General features: G+C 38.1%; 1 protein-coding gene and 1 long non-coding RNA gene across 3 annotated transcripts; both read left to right on the top strand.

Moving 5' to 3' along the window:
• The first annotated feature begins 224 nt into the window (after window positions 1-224).
• LOC116266401 (uncharacterized protein At4g17910) lies at window positions 225-15,863 on the top strand. 2 transcript variants are annotated; one of them, XM_031647608.2, is made up of 16 exons: window positions 225-358; window positions 449-512; window positions 1,527-1,569; window positions 3,302-3,408; window positions 3,722-3,795; window positions 3,920-4,010; window positions 4,128-4,217; window positions 5,551-5,624; window positions 6,472-6,559; window positions 12,808-12,934; window positions 13,049-13,153; window positions 13,954-14,086; window positions 14,178-14,229; window positions 14,412-14,456; window positions 14,935-15,030; window positions 15,126-15,863. In XM_031647608.2, exons 1-16 carry the CDS (start codon window positions 309-311, stop codon window positions 15,276-15,278), a joined length of 1,392 nt encoding a protein of 463 aa, XP_031503468.1. In that variant the 5' UTR covers window positions 225-308; the 3' UTR covers window positions 15,279-15,863. The 2 variants fall into 2 exon arrangements, with proteins under 2 accessions (XP_031503468.1, XP_031503469.1); XM_031647609.2 differs by lacking the exon at window positions 225-358 and adding an exon at window positions 1,837-1,926.
• Window positions 15,864-20,149: 4,286 nt separating this feature from the next.
• Window positions 20,150-20,795, top strand: LOC126410650 (uncharacterized). The gene is made up of 2 exons (XR_007575105.1): window positions 20,150-20,301; window positions 20,408-20,795. It is a non-coding gene; the product is annotated as an uncharacterized LOC126410650 (long non-coding RNA).
• Window positions 20,796-22,700: the final 1,905 nt, after the last annotated feature.

Genomic DNA, 22,700 nt, shown 5'->3' with positions numbered 1-22,700 from the left:
ATCAAAAGATGCAATGCTGCTATTCCAGATCCCCCGATCTGAAACCTGCAGTTCTGAGTTTATATATATCTCGGACCTCAGATCGGATCCGAGGTCGATCATCCGGAGCTGTCAAACGCAACGAAAAGCCAAGGATGAAACGGGAAAAAATGAAAAAGGGACAGCAAACCTGAAAAGATTATATCGGAAGAACGTTATTATTACTGAGATAATTGATATATATACGGAGCGGGGGCGGGAGACTGTGGCTTCTGGAAAAGGCCGGTCGTTCTCTGAGACAAACGGTCAGTGAGCGAGTGTGAGATCCGATGGGTCTCCCGGGAACTTCCTTCAACCCCAACAAGGACCTCAAGGAAGAGTACGCTCTCTCGCCGTCTCTCTCTCTCTCGGTTTCATTTGTCCTCAGCTATTTTTCTGTTTTTGACTTCAATTTCGCCTTGATGGATAGATTCGTTAGTAACTTGACGGGTTCTTCTATGGTCGAGATCTTTGCGCTCTCTACGATTGTTCCCGTAAGATCCCCAGCCTTTTGTTGGTTCCTGCTGCTTGCTGATGGTCTTTTTTGCTTCTGTGTCGTCATGTATTTTGACTGTTTTCTTGATACTCTGATATGATGGTTTATGTTTCTGATTTTAGATTGGAGTTGGAATTGGTTCCTGTTTGTTCATTTATGTATTTGTATGATTTCGGTGGTCGATTCATGATTATCAGATAGCTGTGCCTTGTTCGTGGAATAGATTGGGTTGCCTCACGTGGAAATGGAGGCTCTGCTTAGGGGCTTTTCTTTTGTTGGTTTGGGTGAAGGAGATACGTGGCTAATGAGATTTTAATTGCCGACTGTTCTGTTCATGTTTTGATTTATTTGGATAGATATACTTTTGAGAGGGTGGTCTGTTCAGTGCCATGCATAACTGATAGCTCCATGTTGAAGTTTTTTTCAAATTCAACTGGACCGAAGATTGCAATGTATCAACATCTTAGCCACCTTGAATATTGCAATGAAGACGAGTGCTTTCCTTTTTCACTTGAAGAATCTTGTCATGGAAACTTCTTGATACTTGATAGTGTTTTGGGCCGGAAACTGGTTTACCTAATTGCACTTAAAAGGTGTGTGTGATTTCACTTCACATAATAAAGTCGGACACTTGCCTACTTAATTACCTGTTATGTACAACCATGGCTACTTTTGTGCTTTATGATTAGCCACACGCTAGTTTTTTTGGACTGATTACTTTGAGCAGTCAACCCAATGTTAAGATCTTATGAGGACATGGTTGACAATAAGAACCTAGTGATATATATATGTCACGAGCAAGTACTGTTGCTATGCTTGTTTATAGCAAGCATTTGTGAGTTCTTACTTGGCACGATTAAGACGTGGTAGCAGATTTCTTGGCTGGTAGAGTGATTTTTTCCTCCACATGTATCTGTTTTAGTAAATACTGAATATCTGTGGCTTCTACTAGTTCTTTTTCATGTCCTATTCCAGTATATATGATGCAGTTTTTTTCCCTATCCTATTGCAGGCCTTCACTTTGCTCAGAAAGTGGAATGGCTTAAAGAGTGCAGGTATACTATTAATACCCTTTTGTAGCTTAAATATCATTTGTAGGTAATTTATTCAAAATGGGTACTTTTGTAATTCGTACGCACAATATCAATGGATACTTTATTCTGGAACTTGTTCTACATGTTTCTGATGAAGAACTAAATGATGACAAGAGACTGCATTTGATGCTTTTCATGTGGCAACCTGTTTTATTGCCATTCATTTTTTTCTTTTGAGGACGAGGAAACCCTAAAGAATTGGACCATTATTCATTTTTTTCTTTTGAGGATGAGGAACCCCTGAAGAATTGGACCATTAATCATCCTACGCTTAGGTGGTACACCCGCAACTAGCCCCAGAGAGCATCTTTTAATGAGGTTAGCACATATTGTTTCTCCTTAACTGGTGCAAGTCTATTTTCTTACAATGCCATAGGCCCATAACTAGCCCTGCCCATACCCTTTCACTTTTTGTGAAAAAAAATAGTTATTGTTGGCTACCATATGATATCTATCCTCTGGTTTGAGTGCCAAATGCGCCTTTTCTAAATAAAAGGAATAAAGCACAAGAAAGCAGTTAATTAGCAAGTAGCAACTGAATAATAACACAATTTTCTGCAGATGGATGATGTGCTCGGAGGCTTTCTGTAATATTGCTTTTGACTCCGCTAATATATTTAAGATAAAACAAATTTACTGTTTTGATGGAGAGTTAGTCGAACATGCTTGCCCACGTTCTTAATGTCCATTTCTGTTGACACAAACCAATGTACGTCAGGCATCTATGCATGAAATCCTGTTAATTAGTGGGGACCACTGTGAGATGAATTTCTGCATGACATGGTCAAGTGCTAAACTGCTGTTGTTCAAAATGCAACAGCCATGGGCACTAATGTCAATTATACTTTTTGCAATAAACTTTTATATGTCACAAGTTGTGTATATGAGTATATCTTTTCCTATTGATGTCTATATATTTAATTATATTAAATGTTTATATCAGTGATTGTGTATGTCTCCTATAAAAACCTTTTTCAGGTTTTGGAACACAGTCTAAGACTCCAAGGCACCATAATTGCATCTATAAGTTGCAAAGTTTGTCTTAACAAGTTTGAGGATCTAACTCATCAATGATTTAGCATCTTGTGTAAATACTCTTGACCAAGCCTTTTCATCCACCTTTTTAATTGTTTTGCAGCTATTCAATAAGCCATTTCATGAAAAAGAAAGCAAACATGTAAATGTAATTACTACTATGACATATAACTGCTTATCGCATATTTATGTGCTTTTTGAAGTACTGTCCCTTGGAGACATTGCATGTAATGTCACAGACAGTTGGTTTGCCAACAAGTTCCCTTTGTAACTAAAAGTGCTGGATTTCTTGGATAGGTTATCCATATTTGATATGGGGAAATAATTCAAGAAGTAAATATATGGAAAAAAACCTCAAATGGTAGTGATATATATTGTCCCTCATTTTATAACGTAGGATATGCCTCAAAATGGGAAAATTTCTGTTTGTTATTTGTTAATGTTTTTATTTTTTGGAATTGTATCACTTGGATTGTTAGGTTGTAATTTTTGAATGTCAATTTTTAAGTCTTTCACATTTAAAATGTTGATTATGGCATGACTGCTATTTGCAACTGGACTCATATATGTAGTAAGATGCGGCAGAAGAAAAAATTTGACAGATATGATTTAATTGATGTGAACATAGTTTTGATTTAACTAATATCATTGTCTGCAGGAATGCAGAATCAAAATTTCGTTGGACCTAAAGGTTGGAGACAATATTTCTTCATGTTGGCATTAGACTTTCTTTTTGTTGTTCTTCCACCTGCCTTGTTTTTCACTGTAAGTTTCTTCACTCTTCTTTGAACATGCTTATGAACTTAGTCCATCCCTTTTTTTCAGATGTAGGGCATTACCATTGTTTCATTCCCATTATCACATTGTAGTTTCGCCATGGTTGCTCTTAGCATGGAACAAATATGGTGACTGAACTTGTTTATATTATTAGATATCGCGGTCGGAATATGTTAAAGTACTCTAAATATGTTTCTTGCATATCTCATTTTTTTTTTCAGCACATCTCTTTTTCTCTCTCTCAAAAAAGGAGAAAAGAAAGGGATACTGTTAAATGAATATTTTAATATTTATATGTCAGGTATTAGCAGAATGGACATACATATGTGCTGGCTGCATGATGCTACTGTTGGTTGTCATTGTTGCACTTGGAAGGTAAAAGTTGTTAAGAAGCATATTGAACTAATCCATTCATCAGTAAGTTCATAAACATCCTTTTGAAGCACACTGGTTTGCGGTTAATATTGAGTATTTGCACCTGACATAATTTGCATTTTAGGATCTTGCCGTCTAGATCTCATTACATGAGGACAGGGGCTGACTCATCGACAGCTATTAGGAGGTTGATCTCATCATACCGAGTATCAGTTGTATGTCTTGAATCTACTTCCACTGTCCTCGACATCTTTAATAGTTTTATGATTGTATTTTTAACTTTTTTTTTCTTTTTCTGTACTAATGAAAATTTCTATGTTTGTTTGTAGTAGATGATTGTGACTTGCTTGTGCATCTTGGGTGTTGATTTCAGAATTTTTCCTAGAAGATATGCAAAAACTGAGACTTATGGCACTAGTTTGGTGAGCTCTTGATGCATTTATTTCATGTTGTATTGCTTGCTGACTTTGTCCATTTATTGTAGGCAACAAACATGATTTAAATGTAGAAAATATTAGTTTTAGGTTGGGAATCACTGTTACAGTTTGTGGAGCTTTTCTGCTAATGATTTGCTTTTTATTACCAAGATGAGAGCGCACCTATTGTCTGGGTGGTTATTACTTTGCCGTCCAAATTGGGTGGTTTTAGTTCTTTGTGGTTTACTGCTTAGAGGTGTGAACATGTAACAGCAAATTTTCAACAAAAACATTTATTTTGTTTAAATCCCTTTCATTTAGTGATATATTTTGGAACTTTTGTTGCTTTTGAAGCATCATCCAGAAACATGAGAAATTGAAAATTTGATGATAAATTTTGGACAATATAGAAATCTCAATTTAAAAAATATCAAAGTTGATATACTAATCTCTTAATGAAAGAAACTGTAACATAGAGAGATGTTTTTGTTTTTCCCTTTAACCTTTTGAACTTCAGTCATGGGAGGTCTGTAGGCCTAATGGACTTCTCTAGTCATTTGATTTTTGAAGTCCGTAATGTCCAAGTCTATGAAATTCTGAAATCGAACTTCAATAATGATTTAGAATAGAATGATGTGAAGATGGCAAAAGGCAAGAGTCGGTCAGTTTCAGATGTCTGTTTCTCATTATTATCATTTTTCGAACTGGTTAGATTGGAAGTGGTCTCATAAGTTCCAACTATTTAGATTAGTATTGGACTTACTTCGGAGCAATCTTCAGACTATGGTCTATATTCGTACAAGGGGTCTTTTCCTATTTAAAACTGAGATCAGCATTCTATTTAAGAATGCATGTTTGTACATGGTTATGCATCTCTATCTCATTGGAGGTTCAGCTAACCAAAAGATGGAAATGTTAAATCATGCTTGATATATTTAAAACACAAGTTTGCTTTCTTGACCTTGGAGAAATACCATGCTTGCTTCAGTAGCATATTTCGTATTTAGCAATATATTTCGTATTTCATCTTGCTTTTAATGGCTCACCCATATTTGTACAAGAGTTTTAACAGTGAAAGAAATGGTAATCATACTTGATGCTTGGTATGTAGGTTTTTCAGATGATCTTCCCCTTACTGTGATTTCCTGGTTCATTTTGTGTACTCACCTACCAAACCATTTTCTTGTCTAGTTATTTTTCACCATCATATTGGAGAATTTTTTCCCTCTATGATGTTTAGAGCTGCAATTTCTCTTCTAATTTAAAATTTGTCAATGCTAATATTGGTCATCCTTTAGTTCTCCGAGATTTATGGGCATTTGTATACTACTTTTGGCAGATGGATCTTGGGGTTGGTTCTTTTGTTTTGGCAAATTCTTTGGTTTCAAGGCAAGCACGACAAGGGACAACTTTGTAAGATTTCTAATGGGAACTGCTAGCTTTGAGGTCCATTTAAGGCTTTTGAGCCTTTTTAACCTAAGTAAATGACCAAGGACTTATAATTTACATGACTAATTTGGACATTCATAGTAAATAGTTGAGAATTCTTCTTGCTATTATAGGTGTCACTTTGATCTTTGCTCTTCTTCCTTTTTAGCTTATGTGCTCTTGTGTTGGTTGTTTCTTTGATTTCTGTTATTCTAATTAATGCCTTCATTCATAACCTACATAAAATGGTAGTGGCATCAACTTGGCACTAGATTCTCCAAAGGTTTTGTGAGTTTATCAACAATTCTGATCGTAAAACTCTAAAGAGAATATATTTAGGACTAAATCTGTCCTTGTGGGTTTAAAGCTCCCTATCTGGAACCCATATTTTCAGGTCGCTGTTCAGTGTTCACAGAACTAGCCATGTAGACGTTATCTCCACATTCAGAAATGTGGGCAAAACAAAAATTATAAACATGTTTTTGAGCTGTAAACATACCCATGCTAAAATCATGTTTTTTTTTTAAAAAAAAAACACTATATTAACTTTAAAAAAGAAAGAAGAATGAAAAAAATGTGAAAAAACACTTTTTTAGACGAAAGTGAAAATAAATTTAACATGTATGGGCAATTTGGTATCGTACATGGCAGTTTTTAATGCTGTCAATGCTTATTGTTCCTTCTTTAGTGTCTCATATTGCCCCATCATCTCTTACAATGTACCCAATGTAGATTTATTTAATCTGTAAAACTTTTGTTAAGATTTATTTCATATAAAGGATCCATTAGTGACAATTTTCATTTCTTTTGGCCATTTTATCATTCCTTGCAGGAAATACAAGTCTTCACTTCAGGCCATAACTCCACTTATACTTTTAGGCTTTGCTCGACTTGTGTTTACGAAGGGTGTTGATTATCAGGTATATCATGATATGCTTATGCTGACGTTCCCCCTTTACTGTGTCATTGTTAAGTGCTTTGTTATGTGAAAATTAAAAGCTGTCACCCACTCAACTGCATTATTTGACATCTTATTCTGTCCTACAGTAGAAGTATTATTGAAGGCTTTACTGTGAAATTGCCTGCATGCTGCTACAAATGTATATGAAGTTAATCTATGTTTAATCAACCCATTCAGGAAGTCCTGTAGTGGTATTACTTGAAAACGTTTTAATTTAACTGAGTGTCTTTTGGCTAGTTAGCCTTCATCGAAATATTGAAGGGTTCCTGACCCACTTCTGTATTTACATTTGAAGTATAACTGCATGCATCAGGAACATTTTTAATGATTATGTAAAGAGTTTCTTGGTCTTAATCTCACATAGATTTGGTTAATATTTGCAAACAATACATGGACTGCCACAATTATGAATTTATGACAACAGAATTGGAGTTTGTCATAATTGGAGTCTATACTAGAAGCTCAATGGCAACCACTGATTGTCTGGTTATCTTGGCAATTTGATCCTCAAAACAACTGTTTGGATAATATTCTTGACTTTCAAGAATTTCATCTTAGACAGTATAGGTTTTTCTTGCACTTGATGTGCACCCACAAATTTTGCCTTGGTTTTGTTTGGTTTATTTACTTGTATATGTTGGTCAGAAGTTTAATCAATCTAAGCTGTTTTTGTTCTAGAATTTTATCCAATATAATGAATTACTTTAGATGTGTCCATCAGAGTCTGCTCTTTGCTGGCAGGGAAACTTTGCAGAGATGGAAGCTTTCATCTTACAAGTCAAATTAAGAGTGTAGTGGCAGCAATATTGGAGAGAGAAAAGTAATTTTTTTACTAACCCTAATCCCACGTTAAAGCAGGATTAGACAGAAATAAAAGTTAACAAAAATAGTCCAGAAAAGATGAGTAAATACTAAAGGGGCCTGGACTAAACAGAAACATATAAAACTTTCTAAATAAGAGTGTAGTGGCAGCAATATTGGAGAGAGAAAAGTAATTTTTTTACTAACCCTAATCCCACGTTAAAGCAGGATTAGACAGAAATAAAAGTTAACAAAAATAGTCCAGAAAAGATGAGTAAATACTAAAGGGGCCTGGACTAAACAGAAACATATAAAACTTTCTAAAACTGCCATTAAACACCCACACTCCTAAAAGGCTAAAACTAATATTATTTGTCAACACTCCACCTTAATATGGATTATAGATATCTATCATGGTCAGCTTGTTACAATAGTCAGAAAAATCTCCAATTGGAAGAGGCTTCGTAAGGATATCAGCTGCCTGATCTTCTGAAGAAACATGGATTGTAGATGTTACTCCCTCTTGCACGAAATCTCTGATGCAGTGACAATGAACCTCATTGTGCTTAGTCCTTTCATGGGCAACCACATTGTTAGCTATGTATGTGGTAGACCTATTATCACAATACATCGTCATAGGAAGACTACCTGAAAGTCCTAAGCTTATGAGCATGGACTTGACCCAAAACATTTCAGCTGTAGTTTGGGCCATAGCCCTATACTCTGACTCGGTGCTTGATCTAGCTACCACATTTTGCTTTTTGTTATGCCAACATATAAAATTGCTTCCCACAAATGCACAAAAACCTGTAGTAGACTTATGTCTTCAACAGACCTAGCATAATCAACATCATTAAATGCTTCAACCTCAAAAGGTGATCCTTTTTGAACCACAACCCCTTTCTTGGGGATGATTTCAAATATCTAAGCACCATCATGGCAGCTTCACAATGCACCTTTCTGGACTTCTCCATAAATGGGCTTAGCTCTCCCACAACAAAATTGATGTTAGGTCCAATGATAGTGACATAGAGAAGCTTACCAATGAGAGGTTGGTATGACCGTGAATCCACTATTTTCGCCTGATCATCATGAAGATGTAGACGACGATTCATAGGCAGAGTGGAAAATTTCACTCCCAGCATCCTAGTTTCCTGTAACAAATCAAGTACATACTTTCTTTGTAATAGGACTGCCCTTTTTTGCTTCGTGCTACCTCAATTCTAAGTATCTCAATTGGCCAAGATCTTTCATCACAAAGTGCTATTGAAGATACTTCTTTGTAACCAAAATTTCTTGGTCATTATCACATGCGAAAATAATGTCATCCACGTAAACTACAAGAATAACCATACCTGTAGTTTGTAGATCCTCTTTTGATGAAGAGTGAGTGATCCAGTTGAGATCTCTGAAACCCAAATTTCGACACACCTCTGATAGTTTATGGAACCAGACACGAGGACTTTGCTTAAGTCCATATGTGGCCTTTCGTAGCCTACAGACCTTCGTACACTTCCCCTTACTCTCAAAGCTCGGGAGTTGTTGCATGTAGACTGTTTCAAACAAGACTCCATGAAGAAATGCATTCTTGACATCCAATTGATACATAAGACATTCCTGCTGAACAACAATCGAAATTATAAATCTAATGGTTTTCAACCTGGCTATTGGAAAAAAAGTTTCAAAGAAGTCTACACCATAGGTCTGTGTATACCCTTTTGCAACCAATCTCACCTTATACCTGTCTATAGATATATCCGAATGCTATTTAATGGTGAAGATCCACTTTGAGCCAACAACATCACAATTAAGAGGAGGATCAACTAACTCCCATGTCCCTCTAGAAATCAATGCGTCCATCTCATCCTGCATTGCTTGTTTCCACTTCTTATCCAACAAGGCCTGCTGATAACTAGTTGGAACTGAGAACACAGCCACGGCATGAGCAAACTGAACCAAGCTATTGCTCACATGATCAGTGCAAAGTGCAAACAAAGTTAGAAATAGGTTGCAAAGTACACTAATTTTTTCCTTTCCGGTAGCAATAAGTAGATCTTCTATAGGCTCAGAATCATGTGTACCATGGTCTTTGTCTTCAAGAGAGGCCTTATGCCTTGAGAAGAGTTTGATGGAGGGCCTGGAGATGGGTCTCTCCGGCGAGTGTATACCTGTGGGGGATCTTGAAATTGATTGACAGGATGAGAAGATATATTGGGATTGGACTCCAAAGACACTAGACGAGATACCACACTGGGAGCCGGTTCCAAAGGACAAGGTGGAATAGGAAGAGAAAGAGAAGGTGGCATCCTTGTAGGAGGACTTGGAGGCTGAAAGTAGGGTTTAGACTCAAGGAAAGTTACATCCGCATTGATAATCTCTTTTTGGGATACAGAGTCAAAATATTTTATATCCTTTTTGATTGCCTGGGTATCCAATGAACACACGTTTAATGGCTTGGGCAGCAAGTTTGTCCTTCTTTGGGCCAAGTATATGAGCAAAGCAGGTGCATCCAAAGACTTTTGGAGAAATTTGAAATAGGGGTCTGTTTGGGAACAATATTTGAATAGGTATGTTATTTTGAATAGAAGAGGAAGGAAGTCTGGTGGTCAAAAAGCAAGCTATGAGTATTGCATCTCCCCAAAAATAAGTTGGAAGATGAGTTTGTATCATCAGGGTTCTGGCCATTATTTAGGAGTTGGCGATGTTTCCTCTCAGCTGCCCTATTTTGCTGAGAGGTATGGAGGCAGGTAAATTGAGGTCGAATACCATGGTCGAAATAAAAGTGCAAGAATGTTTTAAGATTTAAACTCTAGAGCATTATCAATGCACACACGCTTGATAATAGAACCAAATTGAGTCTTCATTTCCAAAATGAGTTTCTTGAGAATACTTATCACCTCAGATCTTTTTCTCAATAAGAAGACCTTCGAGAAATCATCAACAATGACAAGATAGTAACGAGATTTGGACATACCGGAACTCCTGCCCCCCACACATGAACATGAACCTAATCAAATGGAATTTGACTCGATGGACTTAGACTCGTAGGATAGCTACTTTTAGTGTGTTTGCCAAGTTGACAAGCTTCACACTGGAATGACTCAGACATGAAAATATGAGGGAAAATTTGACGAAGTCAATGACCCAAACATAGATGCCACTGGTAGGGAGAAGGCTTCAATTGTATAGAGGAAGCTGCAGTATCCACGGTCGTCGACAAGAGACAGACCCCATTTTGCTCACGGCCTCCACCAATCATCTTCCGAGTTTATAAGTCCTGATAAACACAAGAACCAAGATAAAAAATGACTCTACACTTCATATCACTCGACAACAGTTTGACAGAGAAGATTTATAGGAAACTCAGGAGCATATAAAACTTGTGTGAAAATAAGAGAATTAGATAACCTCACATCTCCGCTACCCATAATGGGAGATGGTCTGCCATCAGCAAGTTTAACGTGCCTAGGCTGACAAACCTGGTCATAGAAGAAAAAAGGTGTGGTCTGCTACAAAAATGTCTCGAGACTCTTGAATCAATCATCCAATGATTCCAATCTATACCTGGACTGCTGACAACTAAGGAGAAGGCCGAATCACCCACTACAGTAGAGGCAAAGGCAGAAGATAGGTTCCTTGAAGCTCTCTGAGACATAGTGTTATCATACTCGGTCTTCCCTGAGAGCCTGTATTCAGTCTTCTATGTATGTCCCAGCACCTGTCCATTAGATGTCCTATCTTCCCGCAGTGAGTACATTGGAACCTGCCAGAACCACTATACCTTCGTCCTGTACCTCTTTCCTGAATGTTAGGAGATGCATGAGTATCAATAGTAGGCTGAGGGTCAACCACAGTGTCCTTCTCCATGCCGATTCAGCCAACACAAAGATCAGAAACTGCTGCAAAGAGTCTATATATATATATATATATATATATATATATATGTATATATATATGACTTGCTGTATAATCGGCAAAGGGGGGAAAAAACTTCAATGGTGTCAAACCCTGATCAGCAGAACAAAAAAACAGTATATCTGAGAAGGTGACAACTTCATGTCTCCAGCAAGAGATTTTTTAATAAAAATCAGATCATGGACTCAGCAGATGTTTCATGCAGAGACAGTCTACAATCGCCACATCTAACATCCCATTTTTCTGTGTATTCAAATAGTAGACACAGCAGATCATAACAGGCCACAACTACCACATGTAAACAGCAGTTTCCCCCTTTTTTTTATTGGTGTATTTAAGGCATGAAAACAGCAGATCATAAACATTCCACAGACATTCCAAGGATGCAACAGAATTTAATCAATAGACTTTATTCACCTCAGAGATAGAGGACCATAGTAATCAGATCTGAAACCTGTCAAAGCAAGATCTGAAAAGCCATCAACACCACAAAAAGGGATCAACAGTCCACTTAGGGAGTCTAATTACGCCTTATACTTGTTTATATTTGCGTGATTAGACTCCTCCTCCACGTTTAGAGTGATTTTCTGGTCAAATGATCAGAAAGTCAAGAATTTGAAACAGAAATACCAGAAGTTGAGGAGTAAATGTGATGCCGGAAAAGGTGCAGATCCCGCCGGAAAAAGTCATGCTAGTCGTCGGACATTGAAGACAGGCTCTGATACCATGTAGCGGCAGAAATATTGGGCAGAGAAAAGTTATTTTTTAGTAACCCTAAGCCTATGTTAAAAAAGGATTAGGCAGAAATAAAAGTTTACAAAAATAGTCATGAGTAAATACTAATGAGGGCCTGGACTAAACAGAAACATATAAAACTTCCTAAAAATGCCATTAAACACCGGCACGCCTAAAACTAATATCATTCCTCAACAAAGAGTTTCAAGAATACTTCTCAAAAGTGATTGTGCACTTAATCATCACATAAGCACAAATACACTTAGATAAAGGGGACCTAATCACATTCATGAAATACATTATTATATCCCTGAATGCATACATGATGCACAACGAATACATGAGAGAAGTCTGTGTTTTATTATGTTATAGAACAAGATGGGACTGAAGTAGCCATTAGGAGTGCCCAATGACTAGCTGTCTAGTTATTATTGGTTAAAGTCAAATAGTGTGTGTTCTAACTGAAGTAGTTGTGGTTAAAGTGTGACTGCTGTCTTTGTGAATATATTGTATTCTCCAACTTGTGGCTTACAATCATTAAGTTAGTTGTATCAACACCTTCATATAGTATTGGATTAGTTCCAGATAACTTGATACGTGGTGAAAAGAGTGGCATTATGGCATAATAGGGCACTATAGCTTTATAATGAAATATAGATTTTTTAATTTAAACATGCCTCTTTAGAAAGATACTCTTTGATGTCTATTGAATTGTTTTTCATAACATTCCTTGCTTTAATCCTTGTTTCATTTTAGGTTCATGTAGGAGAATATGGTGTTCATTGGAACTTCTTTTTCACCCTTGCTGCTGTTTCTTTGTTAACATCAATTTTTAATATTCATCCTCGATACTGTGGATTTCTTGGTTCATTCATCCTATCAGGTATTACTCTTCTGATCTGCCCTTAGTTATTACCTTTGCTCAATCTTATGCATTTTTTGGCTTTGATGATTAATAATGTGGTACTAAATTCACAAATTTGTTGTCAACTTTCAGCTTATCAGATATGCTTGCTATTTGGACTAAATGAGTACCTTACCTCAAGAGAAAGGAATATGAATCTTTTCAGCCAAAATAAGGAAGGAATTATCAGCTTGTTTGGTAAATGAAGCGAAAACAAGTACCTTTGTGCAACTAAGTCTAGATTTCACTATGCTTATTGCTATTACTCATCAATTTGCTTATATTTGGTTCAGAAAATGTCTATCACTGATAGTGATGCTCCCGTTCTTTTCTGAATTTTATACTTAAGATGTCCCAAGTTAACATGATTGTGGAACAGAATTGGTAAATTCTAGCAATCTATTTGAATTATCAGGAGAGTATACTGGTGGCAATAGTATGTGGGCAGTTTTTACCAACTTGTGTTTCAAATGTTTTATTTGTATTTTTCTTGGGAAAAATACAAATTTGCTTTCTACTCTTAAACAGTGAAGATATTTCAGTTGTTTATGGAAAAGTAGGCATGAATTCTAAAGAGTAGGCATGAATTTCTAAAGGAGAAAATATGGTGATATAGATAGCCCTTGCTTTTTGAATCCCCAAGTTTTTCTAGCTTGACTACCAAAAGGAAAGAAGATAAATAGTCTGGGTACTTATATCTCCCATCTTATAAACATATTGTTAGTGGTATGTAGTATGTACATCGTTATTGCTCACTGTAGAGCAATTATTCCATCATTCATCAAATGGCTGCTAGAAAAAAGAGTTGGTCATATGAGTGTATATGACTCTTAATGCTTATTCCTGTACATCAAGATTACCTTGCGTTTAGTGGCATGGCATGTGAAACCCTGTTGAGCATAATTCGTCGTGTATGATGTGCTTTGATTGCATAAAATCAGTAATATGTTTTCTATGCCGAGCTTGTCTTTTCATTTTCTATGTTTTCTTTTTCATAGGTTATTGGGGCATGTACCTTATTGGTGTTAACTTAGGTTACTACCTTTTCTTTGGGAAAAACTCTAGAAAGGCGGATATGAACTCTGTTCAAACTGTGCAACTTAGAGTCATGTTTTTTTCTATAACCTTTTGGTATGTATTTTCCATCATTGGTTGATCTAATATTAGCCCCATGGTGGTTGAGGCGTTGTCTTGATGGTTTATTATCCTTTTGGTGCTTTAGGTTGCTGACCATGCTTCTGGACAAATATGTGGAAAATGTTTCTCGTCGCATGGTAGTAATTCACATTTTGACTGTCGCTCATTTTTAGTTGTTCTTGTCTATGACGTCACTGAATCTCCACCTCCATCTTTTGCTCCTATATGGAAAGAATTTGGTTCTCATCACCTCGTATGCACTGAGTGGTGCGTGCGTATGTTCTGCACTGATGCTTGTTACTAATTATATTTTCTACAGTGCAATCTGGCATATGTGACACTTGTATTGGCACAGAACTTTCAGGTAATGGTTCATCCCTAAGTGAAGTTGCTGTATTTTACGCTGTCTGCATTTCAGTTTTATCCATGCATTTCATGATATTTTAGGTGGCCATTTGATGTGTAAGTGTGAACATTAAGGTGGTAACTTGATTTGTATGGGCAACATAGTTCATAATTTTTCTGGGAACTTCATTTTCAAACTGCCACCACATAGGTGGAGACTGAAGTACCGTCCCTTAGATGTCCTCCCATATGTTCTTAGCATATGACTGTGCCCTTGTGGAGATGGCCTTCAAAGTCGGTCTCTTCCTAATGTTGCCAAGAGCATCATTGTTTTTATGTTTCCTTGTCTTTGTACTTGCTGAATAAGCATAACCATGCATCATATGAAGTATGAACACATGCATGCTCTTCCTGGTGTTCTCCACTTCTCATCGCATATGAATGTGTTTCTAGAATAGATGCAGATATAAAAATTATCTTTCATCTCTTGTTTGTAGGTCCTGGCAATTTTGATGCTTTCTGATGTTCTGAGGTCAAACCTATTAGTCCTTGAAGGGGCATTTGATCAAAATTTATTAGCTGCATTTCTTTTAGTAAGGACAAGCTTCCTCTCAGCTGCTGTGAATAACTCAAGCTTCATTTTCTCTTTATTTTAATTTACAATTCACCATGGCGCTTCTTCATGCAGGCCAACATCCTCACTGGATTGATAAACTTGACCATTGATACCCTTTTCGTTTCATCAGCCATGGCACTTGGTGTACTGCTTTTATACTCCATGTCCTTGACTTTTCTGGTGGGTTGTGCCAAGTTTCTTGGTATGAAGTTGAAATTTTGGTAGCCTTCACTTTTGAAGCAAATGGATGCCAAACTTACAGACTGACGTAGGAAATTTCGTGTGTTAATCTTTTCTCGTTGCACGTACCTTCTGTACTATATTTTTACAACCAATAAGCATTTATTGAATCCCATAGTTTGGATTATGAAGGTGATTGACATGGGAATTTAAGTTATTACCAATTCTGGTACTAGTTCTGGATGATGAGGCAAACGATTAGGAAGACAGAAAAAAGCCGACACCATGCCTCGTTATGGTCTGGGTGCGGCAACCACAAACAGAAGGGGACACGATTGTTGATTCTGTGAACGGTATTTATTTCATTTTCAATAGAAAAACTCTCCTGCTCCATGTCTTCTTGCTTGCCTATGCAGTATGAAGTTGATAATTTCGGCTTTCCAGTCCAATGTGCCTGTGATTGTGCCTTATAGTATAGAACGATGGGATCCGTCAAGATGCTGAGAAAGAAGGGCGGGAGCTGTTCAAGTTGCCGTAGTTCGTCTCATCTTATTCTTTTGATTCACTGATACTCTGTTGAACCTCGTCCACCGGAGTTAACAAATAGTAATACTTTATGGTTGTGTGTCACATTGTGTGGTTTTTGTAGCTTGTGCGGATGAGTTTTTTGTCGCTTTGGACATTCAGCCATAACGAGTGTCAGAAATTTCGGAATCTTATATACAACTTCATGGAAATCAATCTGCTTGAGATTATCCCCTTTTCTCTCTCTCCCTCTCACAAAATATTACTGCAAAATAAAATTCTCTTTTCTCCGGAAAAAATGTGGGTAATTTGTATTTCCGTTTTTTTAACATGACATATTATGACATGCGTATATCTGTACCACTTGGTATATCAAAATCTGTTCAAGTGACTGTTCTTTGGAACGTCCTCCGATCGAACATTTGTCATTTAAATTATGCAACAGCTCAAAGTTTTATGTTCAAACCAATTTCTGAAAGAAAAAATGAAAATCGCACAAGAAACTAATAATTTTGTACTGGGGTTTAAATATGGTCTAGCCAGGTGGTGGTTACTCTGTTTTGAATTCTTGGTGTGTCTGCTGCAAAAAGGAGGGAGGTCGGGGGGAGGGAGAATAGGAAGGGGAAGGGAGGTAGACTGATATGTGGTAATCATCTCGAAATATCTTCAATAGTGAGGTAATCATCTTGAAACATCAAAAGGCAGCCTACTATTTTGAACGATGGGTGGAAGGGTAGAAGCTTTGCGGCTCTATTGTTGAGTGGCAGGTGGCATGTCAGGTACAGTCGACGTTAGAATACTTAAGAGTCAGGCTCATATATTGCTGAGATCGGCATTGTCTTGCATTATGGGGCGGACCTAGAGCGACTGAGTTTAGGCATGTAAATGAAAGCTAAAAACGCACTTGGATTGGGTGTCAACATGTATCTTCTCCAATCAAGTTCAAAAACTTGCTACTAGTTTATCCCTTGAACGGGTACACAGAGAGAGAGAGAGTGGGAAGAGATGAAAGGGAGGTTTAGTGTGTCACGGGTCTAAACACCGACCAACGCGGAAGGCAAGAGGGACGTTGCCGGGAAAGAGCTGCAGCCATTCTCAAAGGTCTGGTTATTCCACACCTCTACAAGCAGCAGCATAGAGACCACGATCCCCAGATGAACAGCCAAAGCTGAGGCACAGAGTGGGGCACTGGGAGGGCGGCAAAGGTGCAAAAGAATTACAGACTGGAATTACTTTCTACTGTTCATTGATTTCCATTTATTCCTTTTCTTAATTGAGTTTTTCTGCAACATCTTTGAAAGTAATGATGTGAATACTCGGCGAAATAGAGCAAATAAAGCTGGAGGAGTCAGTCGTCACTGTAGATGCATGTATTAAGCAGTGAAAACAATTGTACAGACTGATATCCACCACCAACTAAGCCCTCTTTCCATTTTTTAATTAACGTCGTGCTGACAGCCTGACTCCATAGGCATATAGAACAGTGGCTTCACTGATATTCTTTACTTGATTCTCTCTCTCTCTCTCTCTCTCTCTATATATATATATATATATATATATATATATATATATATAGACACACACACACGCACACACACACACACACATATGAAGAAATCATCAATATCTCATCTATAGTACATTCGAACTATTCAACGTGTAGGAAGGAAACCATATATACAAGGCCTGGTAGAGTCGGACTCTCATAGAGCCACACAACCAAACGATAGTTTTATGAAATAAGAGGTACTAAAACTAAATGTTCCAACTTCAGTCAGAAATACAACTCATCGAACATAATCTCGAGACTAATCGATTGCCTGTTTTCCATCCTCGTCGAGTTTTGAAACCAATTTGAATGTCTAAAACTTCAAATCCCTCGACTTTTCCCGTCATTTTGTTGCCGCATGACCGACTGAATAAACTTCTCCCCACTTTCTTCCAAAAGAAGAAAAAGGAAAAAGTCATCTTAAATAATACACGAACATGGTATATGGTTGCAGATAGCACACACAGGATCCTCAAATGAAATTCTTTCTACGTCTTTGTCTATTACCTGAAAGTAGAGGTTCCCCTAGCACTACGTTCTATGGAGCAATGGCTGTTATGCATTCATCATCTGCCTCCTTGATTGGGCCTTACTGTGATCATCCATAGAATCATATTCACATATTGCGATCGAGTAATTAGAAGATTATCATTGCCAATCATAGAAGCGCTAATTAACACAGGCATGTTTATCATCTCCGCTGTCATGCTTATCATCTCTCATCTCCATCCTATGATGACAATCTGATTTTGGATCGGACTTGGTCTAATGGCCGATATAGGGTGTTAAGCTTGTCAGAAAGACCCTTGAAGCCTTGGCGAGAATGGCGATTAATTAGAAAATATGCAACTTGGTCGTCTATGGCAAGCTAATGGGCATTGAGTTGATGGTTTAAAACATGATCCTGAATAAAGGGGATGCCGACTTTTATATGCTTGATGTGCCAACGATGCACAAGATCAGCCATTAAAGAGGTAGCCTCGAGATTGTAAAAAAACTAGTCGTGATGCGCTTGGAAGAGGAATATGAAGTCCTTTGAGGAAGTGAGCTAGTCTAGGGTTATTTCCACAATTGTGGAGCCAAGAGCCTCAGTTGTGGACTGGGGCAAAGCAGGTTGCTTTCTAGCAAGAACAGTAGAATAACCAAGAAATATAGTGAGGCCATTTACAGATTTTCGACCTTCAAAGTTGCCTGCACAATCTGCATGAAAATATACTGGAATATTAAATATATCAAAAAGACCAAAGAGGACACCTGGGAAATAGTATGCTTGGCATACCTGGACGTATTCTGATCGTCAGCTAATGATTGGTAGTTAGTGCATCCATCGAAGAATTGATGTATAACTTAGGGAAGGTTTGATAAGTGGGTGTCTAATGCTGAAGTGCATCCACAATTTGGCAATATTGCCTTCTGATTTGGAAAACATGATTTAGAAATTAAGGATAAACAAAGCCTTAAGGTTGAAGCATATGGATGTCCGCTCTAATATGGATGTCCTCTCTAAGTATGGAGAAGATATGGCAAGGGGAGTAGGTGTAGCTATAGGTGAGGTTTTGTGTTGGAAAGAGAAACCCTTTCCATAAAAAAAAATTATTGCAACGAAAAAAAAGTCTTTTCTATGTGCTGGCTAAAACAAAGATGCCCCTTTCATTCACTACTATATTGCAAGAAAACATATTTTTGGCTTTGAAATTGAAGTTTGTGGCAGTGGTATGATAACATATGTGGATAACCAAGAGTTTGTAATACTTAGAGATTATAGCTTAATGTGAAATATCATTTGGCTAGCTGCGTTCATGTTGAGGACTAGAGTTGAAAGGTAGTTCATAAGATAAGTGCCACTAAGGAAGGCATAATCCTAAAACTTATATGGAATTTGGGCATGGCCAAGTAAAGTAAGGCATGCTTCTACCATATGCTGGTGTTTTTGCTCAACCTTGTCATTTTTGTGACCACGCTGGAAAAGCAATGTGATGCTCAATACAACACAACTTCAAGTAAGTGAACAAGAAACACTACTAACCACCCCAATCATTTTGGAAGGCCTTGGTATGACTTTTGGCCTTGGGTGAGTAAGGGAGATCCCTTACCTGGCTAAAAGCTGAAGCTTCCGCCCAACAGCTCTTCTCCTTAGGGTATAGAGTCATCTTTTGGTGTCTCAAGATGCCACACCTGCTGCGCTTCAAATTTGCACATCAATGGACCTTTTTTCGCATACAGAAAGTTGATGCTAAAGAGATTCAAAACAAAGCCAGCCGGCCTACTAACTCCTGCACCCTCAGAGGACTAATATGCATTCCCAATTGTTTCTCAGCCAACATATGAAAACCTATAAAAACGGACACATCAAACTTATCTTTAACAACAAGCACCCGTATCAAAAGTTGGTCTGGTCTTAAGTGTCGCATCTTGATTTGAGCCTTGAAAAATCACATTCACATGTTACGATCCATGAGGTGGAAGATTAACATTGGCAATCAAGATAGAGCTAGCACATAGTAGCAAACATAAGCATGCTCATCATCTTTGCTTTCATACTTATCATTTCTCATTTCCATCTTGTGAAGTTGATCTGGATCATCTGCCTTCATAAAACGAGGCGCTACTGGAAAACGTTCTGGACGTGAACCAAGTAACAGCCACTTGTTTGCCTAACGCGGCATCATCAAACAGAAAAATTAATGACAAAAAAGAGCAGTAGGTCACATGGGTGGCCGGCCGGGGACGTGTCTGCATGTGTGCGTGTCTCCTAGCGGGACCTTGGGGATGGCCCCTCGGCAACGTCCATGGTACTCTGTTGAAAAATTGGTAGCAGCATTTGATGGCGGAATGACAACCATGCAAAGTGATCGCCGAGGGGAATGGCTCTGCCGTGGAGCATCAAAAGTACTACTGATCTTGGTACCAGATCATACATGTGCTTTTGGTGATGGATGGGTCGATGCAGAGTACTGCTCCAAGACCACTTGGAAACTGCAGAACCCTGCAACAGTAAGCAAACAGTAACAGGTTCAGTTTCTTCTTTTAAAATGGAAAAACCGAAGCAGCGGGTGGATTCGATTGAGGTTTTCTTTTTCTGTGTTTGACCGATTGACAGAGAGCAGAGGAAATGGAATCGATGGTACCGAGTGGAAGGGAGGAATGTTGATATCGAGGGAAGCGGGGAGCGGCACATGGCTTCTGCCCTGAGATCCTGACCTCTCACGTCCCAATCTCAGCTTCCAGTGTAGCCCACGCAGAGGCCACCGAGAGCCATCAGCCTTTTTTTTTTTTGCTTATTTAAATTTTAAACGTAGGCGCTCTAGAAGTAGCCTGAAATGTTATAGGCATAGCTGATGCTTGTTCTAAATATTCCGAATAAATAGCTGCTTCAATCCTCTCTCTCTCCCTCTTGCCCTTGAAAGAGATGACTTAATTTGAGAGACTGAACATTGAGGTGTTCTGAATCTCTTGTGAAACATGTGAATGAAGATAAGTGGTTTTTTCTGCAAATGAATACTTATTGTACGATACCCACATCAGATACAGTGTTGATTCCTGCAAACGCTAACAAGCGAGCGAGAGAGAGAGAGAGAGAGAGACACGGAGGGAGAGGAGAGAGAGTGAGGGAGGGGATTGGTATGGTACTATATATCTACAATTATATATATATTGCTAGTGTCCCTTTAAAATCTTAAGTTCAAACCTGCACGTGCCCACAAGTTTCAATATACATATATCGTATTCAGGAAGTTGTTAAACTAATCATATAGATCACATTTATACAAGCAAATACGGCCATAGTAGCGTAAAATATTTTTGACATTGACATTTCAGACCACTTTCAGACCTGTGCTGGAATTCAGCAGCGTTGTTCCTTGCTAGAAGCCTAATTCATATCCAGTACTATCTTGGCACTTTCCGCTTAATGTGTTGAAAAATCCGTTCATTGTTCGTTCAAGTTCACATGGCTTCACAGCAGCAAAGCTGCAGTTCGATCTGTTATGTAATATCATTTTTGGTCCTTGTTCAAATTCAATCGCATCACGGCTTGACTCGAACCAAGTGAGCCAGGAGTGATGGCTCAATCTTCACCTCTTTTATCAGTTAGGAGTTGGGGGGAAAGGAGGAGATGCTGCTGTTAGAAAAGGCTGAAGCCCCTCCCTCATTCCCCTTATCTTCTGAGTCTATGGCTGCTTAAAGACCAGTATGGAAAGTGAGTCATCAATTATATGTTCTTACCATTTGCAGTCTTAAAGAATACCAGCCAGCCACGAGTATCAGAATTGGCAACCGATTCTTCATTACCCCTCGAGACTACTTAAAAAGTTGGAGATCCGAGTTTTCCATTAAAGATTTTAGGGCATTTTGGACTTTAATATTTTCCTGTAATTGCCCTCATAGAGGAGTTTTCCTTCTTGACTTATGAGGGCATTTAGGTCATTTTGGACCCCAAAAAAGTTTCTCTGGAGTCCAACATATAATGGGCTCCCACATGTAAATCCAACAGATATATTGGGTCTCTATATGCAGATTACGCTTTTTCTTTTGCTCATTTGTTTTTTAATTAAGAACAAGTGCATGTGGATAAACGATGCCATTACCTTCAACCACTGAATTTGCAGTCTGCAGATTCTGCGCCACTGCTTGATTAAATTTTTTGTTTGCTTCCTGTTATCTATCGGGAACATCACCCTCACCATACCGCGTAGCATATAGAGCAGGCCCTATCATGATGGTTCCTACTGTTTCTTGTCTTAAAATAACAGCCACTGCAGTTCTTGTTGCTTCTCTTGTCTTCCCTGCGTTCTACCTCATGCCATCCAGTCCAATGGCATGGCATGGTTCGAAATATCACCTTAAGCAACTGCACCATTTGGGCTTCAATTTTTCCTGCAAATTCTTTGATAAAGGGGACACTGTTTCTAGTAAACAACACCATAGATGCATTTGGGCATCTCATTCCCGTTATGAAGAACTTCATGGTTTATTCTTCAACCTCTTGATGGCAATTCCTTGAAACTCGGGTCTCGCCAAACTTGGTAGGCCGGTAGGCCTGCCAAGATTCCTAAAGTATGGTAATCATTTAAATCTTAAAATTGGTTTACGTATGCATGTTATTCAGGGATATGTCTGTTTCCATCTGATTCTTGAATTTTCTGAGCCATATATACATATGATTTGTGGTTTATGACCATCATGACAATATAGATGCAAGCTATACAAATGGAAAATGTAGCTTTCTCTAAGTTGAGGTTACATAAACTTCTCAAGCAAAAGCAGCCATAAATTGTTCAGGAATCACTAAAGTTACCCAAAACCAGGATGACAGAAGTATTGGACATAAATTTTGTCTCTTCACAGGGCTCGGTTCTCAACTGAATTTAAGCCATGGCCTGTTTCTAAAATTA

The sequence above is a fragment of the Nymphaea colorata genome, chromosome 12, assembly GCF_008831285.2.
Source record: "Nymphaea colorata isolate Beijing-Zhang1983 chromosome 12, ASM883128v2, whole genome shotgun sequence".
Taxonomy (NCBI): domain Eukaryota; kingdom Viridiplantae; phylum Streptophyta; class Magnoliopsida; order Nymphaeales; family Nymphaeaceae; genus Nymphaea; species Nymphaea colorata.
This window is presented reverse-complemented; position numbering and strand designations above follow the sequence as displayed.

What these genes read in the sequence shown, in the direction of transcription:
- LOC116266401 (XM_031647608.2), top strand. Translation starts at nt 309, where the DNA reads ATGGGTCTCCCGGGAACTTCCTTCAACCCCAACAAGGACCTCAAGGAA. An exon ending in TTTTTTTCTATAACCTTTTG is followed by an intron (nt 14,087 to 14,177) that starts GTATGTATTTTC and finishes TTGGTGCTTTAG; the next exon opens with GTTGCTGACCATGCTTCTGG. An exon ending in AAAATGTTTCTCGTCGCATG is followed by an intron (nt 14,230 to 14,411) that starts GTAGTAATTCAC and finishes TATTTTCTACAG; the next exon opens with TGCAATCTGGCATATGTGAC.